This window comes from Cheilinus undulatus, linkage group 24 (genome assembly GCF_018320785.1).
Source record: "Cheilinus undulatus linkage group 24, ASM1832078v1, whole genome shotgun sequence".
NCBI classification, from domain to species: domain Eukaryota; kingdom Metazoa; phylum Chordata; class Actinopteri; order Labriformes; family Labridae; genus Cheilinus; species Cheilinus undulatus.
In genome coordinates, this window is record NC_054888.1 from 21,739,538 (window position 1) to 21,760,597 (window position 21,060).

General features: G+C 39.3%; 1 protein-coding gene across 1 annotated transcript; it reads right to left on the reverse strand.

The window, feature by feature from the left end:
- Positions 1–100: 100 nt before the first annotated feature.
- cyyr1 (cysteine/tyrosine-rich 1) lies at positions 101–19,703 on the reverse strand. The gene is made up of 4 exons (XM_041781526.1): positions 19,392–19,703; positions 12,456–12,555; positions 9,679–9,839; positions 101–4,644 (listed from the first exon to the last, which is right to left on the reverse strand). Exons 1-4 carry the CDS (start codon positions 19,474–19,476, stop codon positions 4,511–4,513), a joined length of 480 nt encoding a protein of 159 aa, XP_041637460.1. The 5' UTR covers positions 19,477–19,703; the 3' UTR covers positions 101–4,510.
- Between the last annotated feature and the right edge of the window lie 1,357 nt (positions 19,704–21,060).

Below are 21,060 nucleotides of genomic sequence, written 5' to 3' on the forward strand. Positions count from 1 at the left end.
GGAATTTAAATTCCACAGGTGTACTCGTCTCATGAATCAGTACAGAAACCCACGAGGGCCACACCAAAATGTTAAATTCTGATATAAAACGTGAATTTTATTGGGCAAGACAAAATTTTACAGTCATATTTTCTTTGCTTGTGAACATACGCTAAACAAAAAAAAAAATCTGAACACAGGGAGTTGCCATATTTTTATTTATTTAAAATTCTATGCCTTGCTTTTCCTTAAACTAAACGTTAACTGTCATGTTAATGTGAAAAAGCAGGGCTGTTGTCTGAATTAAGTTACGTATCTATTTGATTAAGACAACAAACAAGATTTTCATTTTTTCTTAAAACACGAAGATGATTATTATCCCAAGTGAAATAAAGAAACTTCGATGAATTTCAGCAAACAAAAAAATCTTAATTTCTAATTTTTAAAGTCAGAATTCTGACTTTAAGTCAGATTCCATGAACCTGAAAAGGACTAGGGATGCACCAAAACAGGATTAAATACTAGTAATTGTATTTGGATATTCACTGATACACTATACAAATATGTATACTTAATAATACTGTATTTTTTTATTATATTTTTGAAATTGTTCAATTTTCATTACACATTCCTGACTCACACTCTTGATAATTAGCAGTGTCTAGTTTGAAGTCTGGTCCACTTTTTAGTAACATTTTCAGGATAAACTGGCATAAATTCTGCATTGTCCAGCCCTACTTTTTAGGGATTCACAATATGAACATGATATCAGAGTTGGCAGACAGTAGCTTTAAATTATAACTGTAAAAATTTCTGTTAACACATAACTTTTCAACTGTATTTACTGGAAGAATGTAAAAATACAGTCATGTGCAGAAGTTTCAGGCATGTAGGGCACTAGCTAAGAATTCATCACGGGCCCGATGTGCTTCAGCCGGGGGATGGATATGGGGGTAAGGCAGCCAGAGTCCATCCTGATGCATGTCGACACTTCTTTGTCACCCAAGGTCAAGCTCGACGGCATTTCTGTTGTCCGTGACTTTACAACTTTGGATACACCCAGAGACCACCAGAGGCCCTTTGCGACATCCACAGCATGCCCAGGGGCTTGTAGCAACCCTGCTACCTGCCCGGACTGTACCCTTGGCTGTGCTTACTCGCCACATCCGCCCCTTACTCTACCCTAAAGGTGTTGACACTGGTAATATGCAAGGTCATCCAGAGCACGACCAGGGTTGTGTCAATCCTCCTCCCCGTCCAACGGTGCTCTCAAGCAGGCTCGATTTTGGCCAAAAAGCAGAATCAACAGACCTATCAGCTCATTAAAACATTTTATTTGAACGGGTTTCCTACACAGAGCACTTAAGGCGTCAGAAGCTCGGTTCAGCTGTGTTAAAAGTACATTTCACATTTAATGTAGAACACCACTTTTTTTGAAAGAGTATGAGGAAGCTCTAGTGCAGGAGAGCCATTAGGGAAGCCTGATGTTGGGCTTTTATTGATCTCTGATATGCCAGTATTTCAGAGCTCATCTTAGCTGATACAGATATTTATACCCTCATATTTACACAACTTTTAATGGCAAAGAATGCCAAGGCCAAGCAAGTCTACTCTCATTTATCCCCCCCATTTTTAGCAAAAGATAACCGCCCTTGTGTTCTACACAAAGATGTGTAAGACTAGTCTTAAGTCACCTTAAAATAAGCCTTTAGTATCACAGTTGCTTAACTTCTGCTGCTTCAGGAAGTAAGAATTAACAACCAAAAGAGACGAGATTTTATGATCACCTCTGGTGAGAAAACAGCGTGATAATGTTGTCTGATTTCTAATCTTTAGAAGTGATGGGGTCAGTGTGTTACAAAGCAATACGCTAATGTACTTAGGGTACTTTACGTTGCATTTGACATCCTAGGAAAGGGAATTTAGAAGCGAATATGCTCTATGGAGACTGTGGAGGAGTGGGGATACTCCATTTACACTGCATTCGTTAGAGGTGCAGTGTGTAAAACTGGGAATATTAGCAACAACTGTAGCAACTTGTTAACATACTGAGAGGCTAATATGCTGCAGAGCGATTTTAGCCCTGAGATATACCTAGGCACATTCTTCGCATTCTGTTTCAGAATTCTCGAACCAATTTGTGTTCTGTTGATGTGATTGGCGTGAAACTGCATAAAGATGTTTATTTTTGGTCATTTGGTCAAGCCAAATCATTACACTGACCTGTTTGGTACTGTTCATAGGAAAAATACTCACGTATCCTTTGGGGACCAAACGTGCCCATTTAAACCCATTATAATTGCTTATTTTGATTGCAGATTTGCAATGCCATGCATCACTGAGACCGCCATTATCTGTGATGCAATTTTAAATGGGGACCTTAGACTTGCAATTTTTACTACTAACCAATAGGTGGCGCCATTACCCCCTTTGGGCCAAGTGTGTATCCGTAGGGCACTTAAAAGACGCACTTACAGTGGAATTTTTTAAATAAAGGCATAAAGAAATTTTTAAAATGTCTGTGGGATTTGATATGAATATAAACTTGGGTTTTGCAGGTTAGGCATGAGAAATTGCATCTCTGAAGCGCCAAACCAGCGTGCTCCGTTGGGGTTAGCTGCAGGTCTGTGTTCAGTGCCGGCCCTGCCAAATCGCATCAATACCCATTTATCAGAAATCTCCAAACAGGAAGTCAAAAGTTTAGAGTATCGGGTATTTCAAATGATGTCATGATTAGAACTGGAGGTGATTACAAAAAACATAAACCAATTTGAAACAACAACAAAAAATGCTGAATATAACCATATAATGGGGTCATAATATCAATCTTTTTGCATAATTTTGTGCATAATTTTCTTCCAATCTGGACACTGCAAAAAATATAAAAATGCACCAAACTCGATGTTGGTGGTAATTGATGACTTATGACCATCTTTGATAATAATTTAAAAAAAAATCCTCTTAGCATGTTTTATATGAAAAATATCTCATTCTACTGAATTGAAAATTGAACAAATTGGCATTTAAAGGGTTAAAAACACATAAAATCATGACAATGACCAAAGATTTGCTGTGTCATGATCAGAGCTGGAAGAGATAACAGAACAAATAAAAACAAAAGTTCTTTTAAAAATGATATAAATCATGAATTTTAGCATTTGAGGTGGAGAAAATGTCTTCTAGGGACATATTTGTGTTGTCGTCAAAAGGGATGCCAAAGGGTTAAGCACAGTATCGGCATTGTTTTGTAAACACGAGTCCTTAGGCTTGGTATCAGCACTGATATCAATCGTTTTATCTTTGATTTATAGTCTTAGTTTTGAGACTTTCAAAATAAAGGGCAATGTTTTTCAGCCTAGAGACTCTGATATCAGAGTTAAATCAGTGCATCCCTGTCTGAAATCCAAATAAAGCAGTATTAATTTTGCAGAAGTCAGGATTGTAAGTGAGAAAAAAGTCTCAACTGTGACATTAACTACCAAATTGTAATGTCCGACTCAAATTTCTAGGAATAAAATCCGATGCTATCATTCTGACGGAAAAGTCAGTATTAAAAAAAACAAAATAAAAGTAGGGAAAAAGCTGAGATAAGAGTTGAAGTTCAGTGTTAAAGTGACTCATCATAGACCTGTACTCAGCTCGTCACAACTGGCCCTATTCCTTATCATATCACTTTTTAACTTGTCATTTTAAACCTTTATCAGCCTACAACAGTGATTCAAACAATAGTGACAATGTGTCACTGCTGTAAATAATCCTCCAAAGGCAGCACATTTGACACTTATTTCCACTTCAGAAGAATCTGTTTGGTTCAGCTAAACCTGATTTGAACCAAAGTTCACTCTTGCATTGTTTCAAGTAAGGTAACAAAACCCATGTCACTTCAAGTCCCTCTTAAATCAGTATCATGATGCATTTTAATTCAAGTCTCTGCATCACACGACCGCCGTGTCTGATGCAGCTCTATTCATCACCTTCCACCTGAGTCTCTTCTTACATAACTCAAGTTTTTAAAAAACCGTGGTGTAACTTTCAACAAAAGCAGAGTCCGCATCGTATCCTGAGACGACTCCTCTCCTCCAGTGATGCTAGGCTCCTCTCCGCGCCAACAAAACTGGTCCTTACCTCCATCAAAGCGGCGCCGTCCCTTTGATGTGCACAGGCGGGGACGGCTGAGAATATTGGGATATTATTAGCGAGGAAGGAGTAGTGGCTACAGGCGAGCAGGAATGCTAACTGTTTAGTCTACCAGGACGTGGATGTGTGGGTGCTCTCTTCGCTTCACAAATTGTGCTTTTTCACCCTGCACCGTTCAGTCTAGACTCAAGAGGCGTGCAGGAGAATGCAGTGACATTTACATCCTGCATATGCATCATTTCTAGCCTGGGGGGATATATTGCACTGGGCTGTTTTTCTTTTTTTCTTCAGGCCCCTTTAACAGTCTTTGACCCTGTTAGCAGCAGCAGCTATCTCCAGGTAAGTAAAACCAGGCTTCCTTTAAGTGTCCGCTGGATGATTTCTGCTCTTTGGATCACTTGCGTGTGCAGCCTGGGTAAGGAGGAGGTGGGGAGTAGTTGGCCGGTGATGGCTGAGTTGCAGTGTAAGGCGGCGGGTGCAAAGGTGGAGGGTACATCTCGTAGTCAAAGGTGTACGGAGGAGGAGGACCTGTGCACAGAAAAGATAAAGAAATAAGAGCATTTGCACGGCAGCTTCCTGCAAACTTCCCTGAAACAGGCCTCAGTTCTTTAGTAAATTCCATGGGACAGTTCCGCCCTCTAGTGGCCAAACACAGACACTGCACCCTGCAGAGGAAAAGGTTTGAAGAAGTAGAAAAATATGGCAGTAAAGAGTCATTTATTGACCACAATGCATCTGTGGCACCAAGGGAGGCTCCATTATTCACTGAAACATCAAAGCAGCCGCATGAAAGGAAGATGAATGGAGTAAGGAGAGCTTGACTCTAAAGAGGGAAGGGTTGCATCAGCAGAAGCTCACGCTGATGATCCCATTGTTTTCAATAAGTCTTCACTGGAGGAGCTTTACTGTGTTAAAGGTTAAATGCAGATTTAAAAATAAAAGCAACACTTTTCCTTTTTGAGTTTTTTATTTGCATCTACCTTAATGAATAAGTGCCACACAGCAGCAAGAAAATCTGAGAAAAAAATTGAAATACTACCATGTTAAAGTCATACATTTATAAGAATGCAGTTAAGAAGTAAGTAGTAAAACTAGGATTAAAATTTAAATTAATAACAAAGAAAATCCTTATAATACAAGAGTAAAGCTGTCGTTTTATAAGAATAAAGTAGTAAAATATGATCATTATGGAGTAAGGACATAGGAGTAATACATTTATGAGTGTTACATTAATTCAAGAATGATCAGGTAAAATTCATTTTTATAAGAGTAAAGTTGTAATGGCTGATTTTTATTGGCTAATTCTTTTCATAAAGATGGTTTATTGTGAAAGCCTGTACTACGCATTGTAGTGCAGGAAGTTGGCTGCTTTCACCTTCCAAAATAAAACATCCACCCATAGGCTTTACATTAAACCAGTTACAACTCTAATCTTGTAAAATTAACATTTCTAAATGAGGTTCTTTTCCAAATGGATCCACTTTTATGTAAACCAACTAGGAAAGTAAAGCTATGAGCAAGTTTTCCTGTTAAAACCCTGATGAAATAAGGTATAGATACTTCAATTTTCACTCTGAATATACCCAACAATGCCACAGTTGGTTGATTTAAAGCTGTGGTTCACAACTTTTCTTTGTAGAAGCACCCTCTACTTGTATCTTTAAAAAAAGGTGACACCCCCCCCCCCCCGCTTCTCAAAATAAGGGTGGCTGCATGGATTTTTATTTGGGAACCCTGTAGCCTCGATATTAGAGAATTGGACAAGTGTTTTACCACAGTACAGACTTGATTTAATCACAGTCAGCAATATAAAATCAGTGAGGTGTCTGGAGGTCGTCCACCAAAAAATTTAGAACATCCAAATCTAAACTCCTTGAATTCTGGAGAATATCTGAGCAGCAATCATTGGAAGAAGATGATAATCATGTAAGGTTGGCCAGAAAACAAAGCCTTCTAAAATTAAGACCTCCAACTGGTATAAATCAGACTTTTCAAAGGCCTTAAATTTCACATGTGCATTTTAAGACTATTTAAGACCCTGTATTATGTGCATCAAGTCAGATTAAAACGTGAACTTTTGCATTGTCTGGTAAAAAAAATCCCCCAGAAATCCACATTTGTGCAAGATCAGTGATGTGTGTACAAAGCTCCTATGTGGCATTCCTTCTGCCCCCTGGGGGATTCTCTGTGCACTACATGCATCTCAAATCATCAAAACTTTCAAGGAAAAGATACTGCAAAAGGTCTTAAAAATGTGTCAGATAGGATTCACTTACTTGTGTAGCATTAAGGCACTGTAATTCAATTGAAACTGGAGCATATTGTAATTTTGTTTCAGTGTAGCAGGAAAATATCCACACTGAATACTTATAAACCTCAGTGGAAGCATGGTACTAATTCATATATCTGTAGCTACATACATCTGTATTCATATTACATGTCTTTGTGTGTCATGTTTATGAAACATGATCAGAGCTGCAGGGCAGAGCGAACACTGCCAGTCCAGCGTAGCAAGGCGGCGATACACGGAGGAGAACGAGACGTGATAAATAAATGATGAGCTCCAGATAAAAAACAGCATTTCTGCAGGCTGGAGACTGTCACAGAGAAGAAACTGACATGAAGTTAAAGTACCTGAGAGGACGACGTGGGAATGAAGTTTCCTTCCCTGTGAGCAGGCACAGGATGAAACGGATGTGGTAAAAGTAGGACGTAGTGGGTACGAGATGTGTGCGGATCAGCTTGTGTTAAAGTGTCGGCTCGTGTTGAAAAGGAGCAGCGCTGTCTTTGTGTCTGCTTGGGATTGGCGCTCAAGGCCGAGGCGTATCATGTAACATAATACCTATTCATTTTTGTTCTTCAGTGTTTTCTTTTCATATCTGCACGCCTGAGGACAGGAGATAAGGTGTCACCGTAAGCTGGAAAGTGAAACAAGCCTTCAAACACGCTGGAAAGGATGCATTATTATAAGCATGTTGATTGATTACAGGTGGCACTACGAGTTACTGGCCTTTATTGTTATGATTTAAATTTTTGGCCTGTTTTTTACATTTTAATTCTTATTTTCTTGAGCTTATTTACACAGGTGGACTTAAACAGATATTTCTGCCCTATATCAGACCTTCATACTCAATAAAGGGGCCTATTAATGTTGCAGATAGTTCATTTGTAATTTCTATGTATGGTACTTTATGAGATTTAAATGAGGTTAAATCTGTGGCATACCTTACAGTGATGAATTAACATATTTTTTTATTTACTGCAACCTTAATTGTGATCAATGGAGAGGTTAGACTAGAGCAAAGTTTTACTTGAAAGGACGCTCTTGTGATGGGCCTCATCCCGAGTGAGGAGGTGGGGGGTATAAAGAGAACAGCTGTTCCACTTGAACCACGCTGAGTTCTGACAGCGTAATCTCTCATTATTAATCTAACATAAAGCAGCGACATAAAATCAGTGTATAAAAGGAGGCATGCAGCAGCAGACTTTTCCCCTTCTGTTTATCTGTAGAGTCTATATCAGACAACACTCGCACTACTTCTGCTAAACTGAGTGAGTGAGTGCTTTTTCCCCATAAATAATCTCATACGGCGGTTTTAAACAATTAAAAATGTAGTCAGCAAAATAAAGCAAGGGGCCTGCTCAGGTGTCATCTCTGTCTGAAATGTGTTCATAAAGCCGAGACGGGTAAAAATCCTCTTTCCCTCAGCTGCTAACTTTAAGCAACTGCCACTAACGCTAGCTTGTTTAGGATGCTGCCCTGGCGGAAACCGTCAATAGGTGGCAGGGAATTTTAAAATAAAAGCGTTGCTTGAAGAATCGATGTTTTGACTTTCTAATGATCTGATTGGATTATTAATCAATCAATCGATATCATCCCAATACATCCCAGAATCCGTAGAAGTCAGTCTGGTTTTTAAGGGAGCTTTCACACTTGGCCCAGTTGTATCGAACCGCACTGTGGCACGATTCCTCCCCGTCCCCCCGCTGGCTTGCTTTCACACTAGCAACAACAATCCATGCCGGGCCCACTATGTATGTTCTCAATCCAATACAGCAGGTGGCAGTGTGCATGTAGCTGGTTTACAAACCTGCCAAGGAGGAGAGAGGAGAGGCTACCATGGCAACCCTAACCTGAGCGAAGAATGTTTTAACCCAGCAAAAAGTCCATCCTGCCAACTTGGATGTTTTTATAAACACTTTTTAAAGATGTCAGCAATGTCGCTCTTCGTATCCAAACATCCACGTGCAGCTCAGGGGAGTAAATTTGCTCGCACTGCGCAGATGTAGCAGTTTATGAGGTGACAGGCTGCTTTTATTGCCTTTACATCTCATCTTACTGAATCTAACTTGCATTCATCCATAAGGCGAGTCATAGCAGAGCGTTTATTGACTTGATTCTGTTGATTTTCGTCTATTATTGAGGAAAAAGTGAACAAACTGCCACGTCAGGGAAAGAAGTTTAGTTTTTATGATGTCACAGCTGATATGACGCTCTCTCCCATATCGGGTTGTGGTTGCATACATATCTCATTCAGAGTCCACTTGAACCGTGCCTTAAGCCACCTCCCCAAGTGGCCCCGCGCCCAGGGTGAGGTTCGTTGTATTCAAACTCACCAAAACGAACCAGACTTTGGGCTCAAGTGCACTCAGATCTGGGATCAGATCACCAGTGTGAAAGCCACTTAAGAAAATCATTGTGGACAGAAGCTTGAAGTTGCTTCCAAACTTTTGGTTTGTAGTGTAAAAATTAAAACGTGAGGTCTTTTCAGATGTATTTTAGAAAATAAAACATTAAAATCTCTTGGGCTTGTGTTCACCACTGACCTTATTTCAAGCATTTAACAGAAAATTCAGTCAAAAGTCCCACAGACGTCCAGACGAGGGGACAGGAAGTGGTAAAATGCTAGCTCACGTCCATGTTTTAGGACTCATTCCTGCACCACTTTATACAATCCTTCAGATTTAAAAACAATGCCACAGTGCAGCAGCCTGGCTCTGTGCCGGGAAGGGGGGTAAATTTACTGTTTTCTGGAACAAATCTCTCCATTATGGTACTTTTAATGGCCTGTAGGCTACCATGGCTGTTGACTTTCAATAAAGGCAATGACATCAGCTCACAACAGACTGTACTGAGATGAACTGTGGTGATTTTATAACATTAGGGGGATGGGGTCATTCCCTGGTGATGTCATGTGCTCATAATTTGCCCAGCTAGGAAAGGAGTGAACAACTTTCTAACAGCCAAAACAAAAAATCAGCCACACATAGATCTCAGTGTTAACACATGTTTACATCAACCTTATTCCGACAGATCTAGAGTGTTAAGACACAAAGTTTAGATTTCACTTTACAGGGACTTTAAGTGCAGTCATTTAGTATCAGAAAGCCCAAAATGGATCATTAATGCATTGTCTCCACAATAGCCCCTATAAGCCTCCTGTTTAGTTTAAACATCAATTAAACAATGAGTTTTTAGCATCTTAGTAAAAGTTTAACTGGTACAAAGTCAAACTACTCCTTTCAAAGTGAAATGTGTCTGTGTAATATCTCCAGACCCACCTGGGTATCCCTGGGTCACAGTGTTGATGTAGGAGGTGCTGAAAACGCCGACTCTGGCTCCCCTCCCGTTCTTCATGCACATACAAACGCACAGGAACAGCGCCGCCACCGCCCCCATCAGAAACACCACGCCGAACACGATGCCGGAGATGGCCGTGCCCCTGCACACACAGACACACAAACCGTGAGCCGCCCAGAGAAGTGAGAGTGGAGGCAGCTGTCTGAAACAGGCACGAGACGGAGCGCAGCATCTGTGGGATCTGTGTGTGGTGTGTTCACTGCAGAGGAGTGTGTGAAATTAACAAAAAGCATCATTAATGAGTTTGTTACGTCTTTAGAGTGAAAGTTAGCATGGAGTATTGAACACGGCTACTTTCAGGAGGAAATTCAGCCAAATTATTCAGACTTCTAAAGCATGAATATTAATGCAAATACAAAACATATCAACCAGTAACGCTACCTTCTACTCCTGTCTTTGACAACTCTGCTTTAGTATCCATGAAGGGCGAATAAGTTTAAAACAAATGCACAATAGAGGATAATAATATTTCCTGGCATTAACCGGTAGTTTACAGCTGTCATCATATTACTCATGCAATAAGCATTCAAAGGTTTTCCTGCTTTTTCTGTCTTTGGCACTCCCATGCCCTGACACTGCTGCCTTTTAAATGAAGTGAGAAGAGAGGTGAAAGTGTTAAAGCAGCTGCTCCTGGTCAAAGCAGATAGAGGTCAGAGAGCAGTGGCTTTGAAGGGTTTCTTGTTACAGGTTATGAAACAGCTGCTGTGAGAGTTAGTAGTTTAACCTCATGTGAACCTCATCGCCACCATGGCTGAAACAAAGCTTTAGGGTTGTGTGCAATAATTCTGGATTTTTGTATTACTTTGGTGAATCATGCAAGTCCATCAAGCAGGGGGAAATGTGAGATATGGGACTGTGTTAGAGCAACTTCCATGTAAATTGGTACACATATTTATCATGATAAGACATCCTCTAAAATGTAAAGGAAATGCACAACAAACAGCTAAAGGTCAAATTTAGGTGTTTTTGGGCGATTCACACACGTCATGTTTTAACAAACTACTCCGAGGGATTTCATCCGATTGTCTCCAGAATTTTTTTGCTCATTCTAGACAACCTGGAGATCTAAGGCAGTACAAACTGTGAGTTTTCACTGTAGGGCTGGGCCGTGAGAGGAGGTCAAACTTAAACTACTTTTTTGTACATTTTTTGCATTGAAAATACACCAATGATGTCTTACAATTTCTTAATACTTATGTCAATCATCATCAAACTTTACAGGGATGATCACACATTAATCCTGAATACATTCATACATCAATATTATTACTCCGTCACAGCGCCCCCTTGTACCAGTTGTATATTTCTGCCTCTGATTTTCTGCATTTTCCCTTTAAATACTTAGCCCCTGCACACCATTCAATCTAGGCTTATGATTTCTTGTCTGCATATGAATTATCATAAGACCTACAAAAAAGCCTCTTGGACCCATACCCAAATCCAAACAGGAAGTCCACAAGCTTCATCTCAAATTCAAAGTAAGGTATTTATGATGGTGCCATTTGCTTCAACCCATTATAACTTTAGTAAACAATACTCTGATCTTCTGCTCTTGCAAGACAACAGTATCACACTGAACACGCCTTCATGCAAACGTCCCATCATAGCACCCCTCCTGGCAACAGGAAGTGACAAAAATCGATCATATCTTTATTCCCCTTACTGTGCCTAATCTAGCGAGCTCTGATCTTGAAAGAAAGGCCTCAATAATTGCCCACACCACAGATACGTTTCATTGAAGGATGCTGCACTGGCGATGGTGAGCATTTCAATATCTCGCCAGTTTGACAAGAAGTATGTGCAACTCTCATACCAAACATCTGACTGCCTTCAAATTTCACATGTAAGATCAAGGTCTGCCCCTCCACTCATTCAACGGTTAATTTCATTGTTTGATGTAGCCCCCCTACTGGCAACAGGAAGTGAAACAATTGGGCCATTTCTTTATTGGCAAGCAATTCATCATCTCACCATTTCACAGGAAGTCTCTGTAACTCTTATATGAGACTTCTGACTTGTATCAAATCTCACATGTATGATCAGGGTCTGCCCCTCTACATATTCAAATGTTTATTTACATATTTTTGCTTACGCACCACCTACTGCAAGAAAGCAGAAACACCTCTAACATGTGATGCCCTGTTTTATACTGATTTTACGTGATGAATGACAGTCCTAGGAGGAATGACATGGTGTCCAGATGACGATGTAAACATGGCATCTTTTTATATTTCTGGACAAATGCCAACTCCAAAACACTTTACTTGACTCACTTTAAACTCCCTGCCATCCAAAGACATTAAATGTCCAGACAGCTGCGCTGAAGCCTTGAATACATCTCTATTTCATCTTCACAAAGGCGCCTGACAACAAAGTGATTTGTCAAAGCGAGCTCCTGATGTGAACAGCTATATTTAGACATTAATAGTGATCGCAGAGAGGTTCAGTTATGGATTTAAAAGCCTGAATCTCAGCTTGACCCTGAAGAAAGTAAAGCACACCACACTAGCTCCTTTGACCACTGAATAATACATGCAGGTCTCTATATTATTGTCACACATTTTCCTTGCGATAACTGAACTAGAGCTGGATGGATATACTCCAAAAGCGATTTTAAAGGGGAAAAATTAATGATACAGAAGCTGATATCAAGTGTAGAGCTGAGATAGTTGATTCTGCTCGTTGTGCGTAGACTTACGAGAGGACGTCTCCGACGTAGGCGTAGTAGGAGCAGCAGAACGGTGGTGATCCATCACAGCAGTACTCTATACAGCCTTCACACTGGGCTTCAGTACCACCTGAAACAGACAGAAATCCTGTTAAAAAATCTGCTAAAGCGGGTGGCGCCAAAAATCAGGAGTCGGTCATAAACTTCAGGACGCTAGAATAAAAAGAACAGAAAGACATCAGAGGGGTTAAAAGCTCTACATCTCAAAATGCTTGAGTGGAAAAATCCTGAGAAAAATAAAAAACGGAGTAGTAAGAAAGAAAACTACCAGCTGGTGCCTACACCAGACAGTGAAAGTACAGCAGTGATCAAAACATCACCTCCACAAGCGAGGGATGCACATGAGGTCCTAAAACTTGACCTTTGACCTCTAAAATCTATAGAGTTGATCCTGAAGTCAGAGTGGACATATGCAAAGTGTAGAGTAAGTCCCCTTTAACTTAAATACATAATGCTTCTGGTCCTAGCTATCATTGGCATTTAGGCATAAAAAGTTATTTCTACACGAACTTGGTTATCAAAAAGGTCTGAGGTTTAAGTTCTTGGATATTTCTAGTGTCTAAGAAGTCACAAGTGGAGACTCATTCAAATAAAAGACCATACGGGAACTCTTGAGTTAGGTCAAGATACAGAGAGAAATTTCTTAACCTTCACTGAGGTGAAAAAACAACTTGAACCTTTAACGAAAGCTTTCATGAACATCCCTCCCAGCCGCCTGTATTTACACCTTCAAAGGCAGATTTAAAAGTGTGAAGACCGTCGATTTATTATGGACCAAGAGAGCCAGAGAAGCACTTACCTGTTCTAAAAAGAAGCAATCAATACCTGCGGAGAGTCCGGGGAAAAGTAAAAATAAAAAAGAACTCTGCTGTGAACTCACACAGAGATCATGGCTTCTGTTCTGATAAATCCAGCCTGTTCCTGCTGTCATGTTTTATTATAATCAAGATTTTTAATCTCAGTTGGATTAAGAAGTGGAATAAAAAGCACCAGGGGATTTAAATAAGTCTCCACCTACAGCAGCGACAGGAAGCTTTGGAGTTGTTTTTGAGTCTTTTCAGCAAGGAGAAAGGGGTGCAAGACTTAAGAAAAAAATGAACTTTTTTATTAAATCTGATATTCAGCATTGAACAAAACTAACAAAGGAGTGACTGTTGTCCTGTCACAGCTCTGCAGAATTTCTTCAAGTTGATAACAAATGTGCTTGATTTAGTTTTCCATGTTCAGACAGACTGAGGCAGCAAATCAGCTGCAGCCGGATCAAAACACTGCCAGATGCAAACTAGTCGAGTCTGGCTGACAAATCTACAGCACAGCCTGATCAGTGAGCACATTTCCTATGATAACACAGCTGTTCAGACTGATTTTGGCCTTATTTAGTTGGTCAAATTAGTTAAAATGAGGTACTAGAAATCTCTGACTGCAGTAAACGTGTCTCAAATGTACACTTACTGGTTAATATGCATTCCTGGCTACCCTTACACCATGAAGACAAAAGAACACCCTAAGCAACTCAGAGAATAGGTTATTGAAAAGTGTAAACCAGGATAAGCTATTATTGGTTTCTTATGTTCTTATTATTCATTCATGCTGCTTTTTAACCTCTTTTCATCACTGTTTTCCCTGATTTTGCCACATTTGCTTTCACGTTAAAACATTTTTGCCACTTGTGGCAAATTTTTGTCTACTTTCAACACTTTTCAATACTTCAGCTGCACATTCCTGCCCCTTGTTGCCAATTATAACCCATCTTAGCCACTTTTTAACCGCTTTTCAATATTTTTACCACCCATTTTGCCACTTTTTTCTTTTCTTAACCCATATTACAGCTTATCCTTTTTTGCCTCTTTACAATTTTTGCCACTCTTTAACCTCTTTTCACCACATATTTTTACAAACTTTTTAACCCATGTTTACTATGGATGCAGGATATTATCGGTCTGTTATCGGTATCGGCAGGTTTTAAAATTTCTGCTGATATTTTGCCTGTGTATTTCATATCGACTGTAAATTTTGTCCATATATACTAAATAAGTGGAGTTTTAGTCTGAACCAGCAGACCTATGTCAGGTGAAGTTTTTTTTTTTATTTATCCTCATTCTTTCAACTTGAAAGTGTTTTTTAAGGACTAAAAATAGTTTCCTTGGTCATCCTTAAACCTTAAAGTGTCAAACAGGGCTGACATTTTTTGTCCAAAAAGCCTATTTAAATATCAGTATCTGTATCGGTATGGGCTAAAATGAATCTGTAAGTATCGGCACATCGGATATCTGCAAAAATCCAATATCCTGCATCCCTAATGTTTACCACTTTTCATCCATTTATCACAGATTTCTGCCACTTTTAACCCATTTTTGCTACTTTTATTCCATTTGTTTCCACATTAAATTAATTTTTTCCACTTGTAGTTATTTTCTTTCATTTCTGACCCTTTTTACCACGAAGGCTGCCAATTTTGAAACACTCTTTATGATTTTTCTCTGCCCATTTTGTCACTTTTTTCCTTTCTTGACCCATATTTGCTGCTTAACCCCCTTTTTTGTACATTTTAACCTTGTTTTGCTACCTCGCTACCAATTTATGCCACTCATTTACCGCTTTTCAGCACGAATTTTGGCCCTTTTGCCACATTTAACTGCTTTTCACCATTTTCACTGCCCTTTAATCAATCTTCTTGCAACTTTAAGCCAAATTTTGCCACATTATGCCAATTTGTGCCACTCTTGTATCTCTTTTCACACCCCAAGCATCTTCAAAGAGAAAAACACTGCACATCACCACAAACATACCATCCCCACTGTGAAGCATGGTGGTGGCAGCATCATGCTGTGGGGATGCTTCTCGGCAGCCGGCACTGGAAGGCCTACTTAATGTGAATTAAGTATGCCAAAATAACAAAATCCTGATGCAGAGTCGTAAAAACCTTAAAACGCCATGCTTTTCTATACCTGGTCTGCTCCTTCAAAGGACGAGAAAACTATTAAATGTCAAATTTTTAATGGAGTTTGGTACAATCCTGTCTGATGTTTTTCAAGTAGTAAAGAAACTGAACCACCAGTGACCGGATTTGAATAAAAACAGACATTATAAGGTTGATACAGTGAAAAACACAATCCAAAGGACTGTCTGAGAGAAAGGTCATTAAAATGACCATAACGAGGCCGATGTTTGGTTGAGTCAGGGTCAAATTAAGACTAACTCACTTCATGATTAGGCATCATAACTTTACATTCACTATGCCTGTTCCTGCAGGATAAATTGCATGCCTTTGGGTGTATGATTAATACGGTTTTCTACCCCCCGACCTCGATTACTCAGCCAAAGCCTCCAAATTCAAAGGAACTGTACACACAGCTGCTCCTCTCTGTGTACTCGTCTCAACCTGCTGCCAACACACGATGAGACTCTCTCCTCTGGAGGCTCTTCCTCTCTTGAGCTGTGGTTCCTCGCTGTCATTTGGAAGGTTTGGAGTCTTGCAAAACACTTCAAATAAGGGACATGGCAGAGAAAATAAGCTGTGTGGATCTGCTTTCTCTCACCAATCACTCATACTGAAATGATGTGCGCTTGGAGGCATGAGTGCACGGTTCTTGGCATGGATTCACAAAATGGGTGGATGAAAATTAGAGAAAGAAAGCAGAGCTGTCTTTCAAATACAGCAGGAGAATGATTTTCCCACAGAAAAAGTGGATACAATTGATTACGCATAATAGTATTCCTGCAGAAAAGTCTTTAAATTTCAGCACACTTAAATGACTTTCTGTACACAAAGTGGGTTTTGATGGATGTGCATCTTCTCAGAGGTCACAGTCAGCCCACGTTTTTAATTAAACACACCGCCCCCTGCATAAAAGCTGCAATACTTCCATGTTAATGCCTCCAGGAGGGTCCCAGCAGCAGACTTCTGGTGCTACTCTTTCTGTCTGGGTGGTCCTCTGAGGTCCTGGCTCCTGTCTCTCCACACGCTGGGAGACAATGGCACCATGTCCTTTACTCCCCCACCGCCTGACCCACCAGCTTTTCACACACGACTCCAGCCCTGAGTCTGCGGGTTCCCCTTCCCCCCACCACTCTGTACTGCAGAAATTAAAGTTTGCAGTTAGGCTGCGCCTAGGGCCTGAGCACCAACTGGTGCTAGGAGCTTGTATGCATCATTTTTCTGTCAGAAGAGTCGCTCATTTGGGGGCCTTCAGCCCAGGCTTATGACATTTTTTCTGCATATGGGTCAACAGAAGACTGACAAAAAAGCCTCTTGGACACATGCCCATATTTCAACAGGAAGTCCACAATCTCAATTTCAAAATAAGGCATTTTTGATGGTGCCAAATGACTTTAACCTATTCTAACTTTAGTCAGCAATATTCTGTGATCCTCTGCTCCTTCTTGCAAGACAACAGTATCACACTGAACACACATGCAAACATCTCATCATAGCGCCCCCTACTGGCAACAGGAAGTCACACAAACTGGTCATATATCCATTTCTCTTAATGTGCTAAACCCACTGAGCTCTGATTTTGAAAGAAATACCTCAATAATTGGCCACAACACAGACATGTTTCATCGAAGGATGTCTCACTGGCGATGGTGAGCATTTCAATATCTCGCCAATTAGACAGGAAGCATGTGCAACTCTAATACCAAACATCTGATCGACTTTAAATGTCACATGTAGGATCAAGGGCTGCCCCTCTACATATTCAAATGTTAATTTCATCATTTTGATATAGCGCCCCTACTGGCAACAGGAAGTGACACAATTGGGCCATTTCTTTATTGGCAAGCAATTTGTCATTTCGCCACTTCAAAGGAAGTCACTGTAACCCTTATCTGATACTTCTAATTTGCATCAAATCACACATCTATGATTAGAGTCTCCCCCTCTACACACTAAATTGCCCAATTATGATTTAATGCTGTGAAATTTGTACATTTTTTGGGATGCTGCTTTGTTATTAAAATGATCAATGGTTCAATAAAGATGCAAATGAAATGGTGAAACTGGCAAATTTGATCGTCACAAACAACAAATTGCTTGACATCTGGTGCCTAGGATTTCAGTTTGTGCTGTGGTATCAAATCAATATTGTTTGATTATTACTAGTATTACAACGATTTTCAAAATTCTGGTTTTGTAACAACCTAAGGCAGGGAAACGTATTGAGTTTTTTTAGATAAATCAATATGTTTCAAACCCAGTATAATATTTGTTTACAATCTGATGACGATATTGTTATTTATATTGATATGTTGCATTACAGTAGTGGTTTACACTTTTTCTGGCTTCATCTGGCTGTAAAAATAAGTTGATGCAGGCCAAAGGCTCGGTAAAATAAATATTTAAACAGTAAGAACCACTAACAATACCGGAAAATTATTTTTTACTCTATTTTAGGTGCATTTTTGCTTGAATGGATGGTTTCTTTTTGTGCATGTTGACGTTGTGCAGCTGGTTGTTAATAAAAATGATTGCATCAAAATTTACCTTTAAATTAAGCCTGGTTGATGCTTCTGCATCTAGTCTATGTCATAGTGATCTATGCTGTTGTCCACCCAAACACTACTCTGTATGATATTTATGACAGTTACCTGTCCTACCACCACATTTCCTACTCATTTGTGCATTACAACTGAAACCAGGCATTCTATGTTGGAAGGCTTTTGTGTTCGAGAAACCACTGATGTACTTAAAATGTGGCAAAACAGTAGAAAATTGGCAAAACCTGTCAAAAGGGGAGTGGCAAACATGGGCAAAAGGTGGCATAAATTAGTGAAAATGCAAGTAAAATTGGTAAGAAGAAGCAAAAATAGGATATAAATGTCAAAATAGGTGACTAGAATGGGCGTAAATTGGAAAAACTGTGAGGTAAGGGGGAAAAAATGGCAATATTAGTCAAAACTGGCCAAGAAGAAGGGGGAGACATTTGCAAAACGTGGCAAAATTAGTGAAAAGAAACTAAACTGGAAAAAGGTGATATTGACATTATCAATAAATAACAACTGGGGAGGGCGCAAACTCTTTCAAGTTTTTCAGGGGTCCAGCCAATCCTCTGGGCATCCCTGACTGGTGAAAGCAACATAAATCAGGCTTCAAAAATGACTTTGTCTTTGTTATTTCTCTGAAAAAGAAACAGATGTTTGTACTGTGTACTTCCATTCAGCGTCAGTATACAATATGATTAGTTTTGCTCCATACCACGAAACACTGTGACAATTAAAACATCATAAAAGTCTGAATTTATTGCAGCAAATTGGATAAAATGACCTATTTTGAGAAAGCAGGCATACATTTAACCCTTTGAACAGTATTTTCAATGCATTTTAACTTTCTGGATGCAGTAAGAATAAACCCATGATTGGATTAGTCAGTGCCAATTTAATGGAAATTACACTGAAATTTGAGTTAAGTATGACGATTATTTTCAGTTATCGCACTTTACTGTCTTAATTTGACAGATGTTATTGTGACTTTTCATTGTCGCAGGCTAAGTTTGCAGCGAATTTCGTGTTTATTTTAATGCTTGATGAAATAAAACAAATTTCTATATCATATTTCTCCAACTTTTAACGCATTTCAACATGTTTTTCTGACTTTTACAAAGGTTTTAAGTGTCAAACGTTCATATTATTGACAGGCTTTAGCCTACACGTATCTTTACGATTTAATTAATCTCGACATCACGTATTTATCTCATAAGGTGCGCGCGCAGTTACCAACGGTTTTCGTGTTTTCAGCCAACATGTAAAGGAAAAAGTATCTTAAATTAGACGTGTCATTTTTTTCGACATCCCTGTGAGTTTTTACTAACTTTTACCGGATTCTGAACCAATTCCCAGATTTATTCCTCAAGTCTGAAGAGTCTAATTCTTTGTTTCATCGAGTAAAGCGGTTAATTACGAACTCACCGGTGAATAAACAAAGCAGCAACGAGCTCCTCAACAGCTTCCATCTCCCCGCCTGTGTCCTCCTCTTCCTCCAGGGGTTTTCCATGGCTCCTCTTTTAAGTCCACTTTCCAGGCTAGTTTTATCCTGCCTTATTAATACATTACAGAGTTATAAAAAAGTCACCTATTTGGCTCTTGTCGTAGCATTTTGTGTTCCCCAAAAAACAGCAGGCAGCTGCTCCAGAACCTCTCCTAGTTTTACTGTTTCTCCTCAGAGGTGAAGCTCCGTTTGTTCCTCCACGTGTGATCGTCGTTTCTGTCCTCCGTGAAATGTTTCCACACCTCCGAGTCACTGCTGAGGGTTTTATTCCCCTCCCCCGTCGACCCCCGTTTACTCAAATTACCCTGCTGAGTTTACACTGAGAGAGGAGCGGAGTCAGACTCAATAATATAGGTAGGACTTCCGGTGTGGTTACAAAATAAAAGTACCATTATGATTTTAATGTAGCTTTACTTTTCACAACAATGACCTTTCAACTCAAGTCTGCATGTTTTATTGTCTTCAAAATGTTTTAGTGTTAATATATTGCCTTTCAAAATTTTCACTCCTTAAATCAGAATTACCTTTCTATTTTTAATGTTAACAATATGGATGGACACAAGTAATGTCAGAAGTCATAGCTGAGCCATGATGTGCACAAACGTCAGGATAGCAGAGAATTCAAGGGGAAAATCATTAAATAATTACAGATTGGTGAAAAAATTGGCTAAAAAAAAAATTGGTATGAAGTAGCAAATTTGGCAGAAGTCAGCAGTGAAAGATGTCAAAGAGGTTAGAGCTGCAAAAAAATAGCCATAGGTGGCAAAAATGAGTTATAAGTAGCAAAAATGGGTAAAAAATAGGGGAGAAAAAGTGTTGAAAAGCGGTTAAAGAGTGGCAAAAATAGGTTAAAATGGACAAAAAGGGATAAGCAGCAAATATGGGTTAAGAAAGGAAGAAAGTAACAAAAATTGACATTAAAAATGATGAAAAGCTGTTAAAAGTGGGTTAGAAATGGCAAAAATTGTATAAAAGTGATGATGATATGGTTTAAAGTGGCTGTAAGTGGCGACATCTGGCAGCCTTAGTAGCATAAAGGGTTAAACACTGCAAAATTTGGCTTTAAGTGGCAAAATAGATTTAATGTGGAAACGAATCAGGTAAGAGTTGGGAAAATTGTTTTGAAGTGGCAAAAATGGGTGGTAAATAGAAAGCACTTATAAAGTAGTAAACAGCAGCTGTAAAGTGGTAGGCCTAAACATTGGTAAAAAAAAAAAAACTGTTGCAAAAATAAGTGTTGAAAAGTGGAAAAATTTTGAAAAATGTAGCAAAACATAGGTAAAACAGGACAAAAAATGATAAGCAGCAAATGTGATTTAGGAAAGGATACAGAGTGGCAAAAATGTGCTGTAAAAATGGTGAAAAGCAGTTAAAAAGTGGCACAAATTGATCTAATTTGGCAAAAGTTGGCTCAAAGTTGCAAGAAAATTGGCTAGAAGTGGTGAAAATGGACAGTAGCATTGGTGAAAAGCCGTTAAAAAGTGTCAAAATCGGATATAAGTATCAAAAATGGGTTCACACTGGCAATAATTTACAGAAATAAGTGTTGAAAAGTGGTAAAAGAGTGGAAAAGAGGTAGCAAAAATCAGT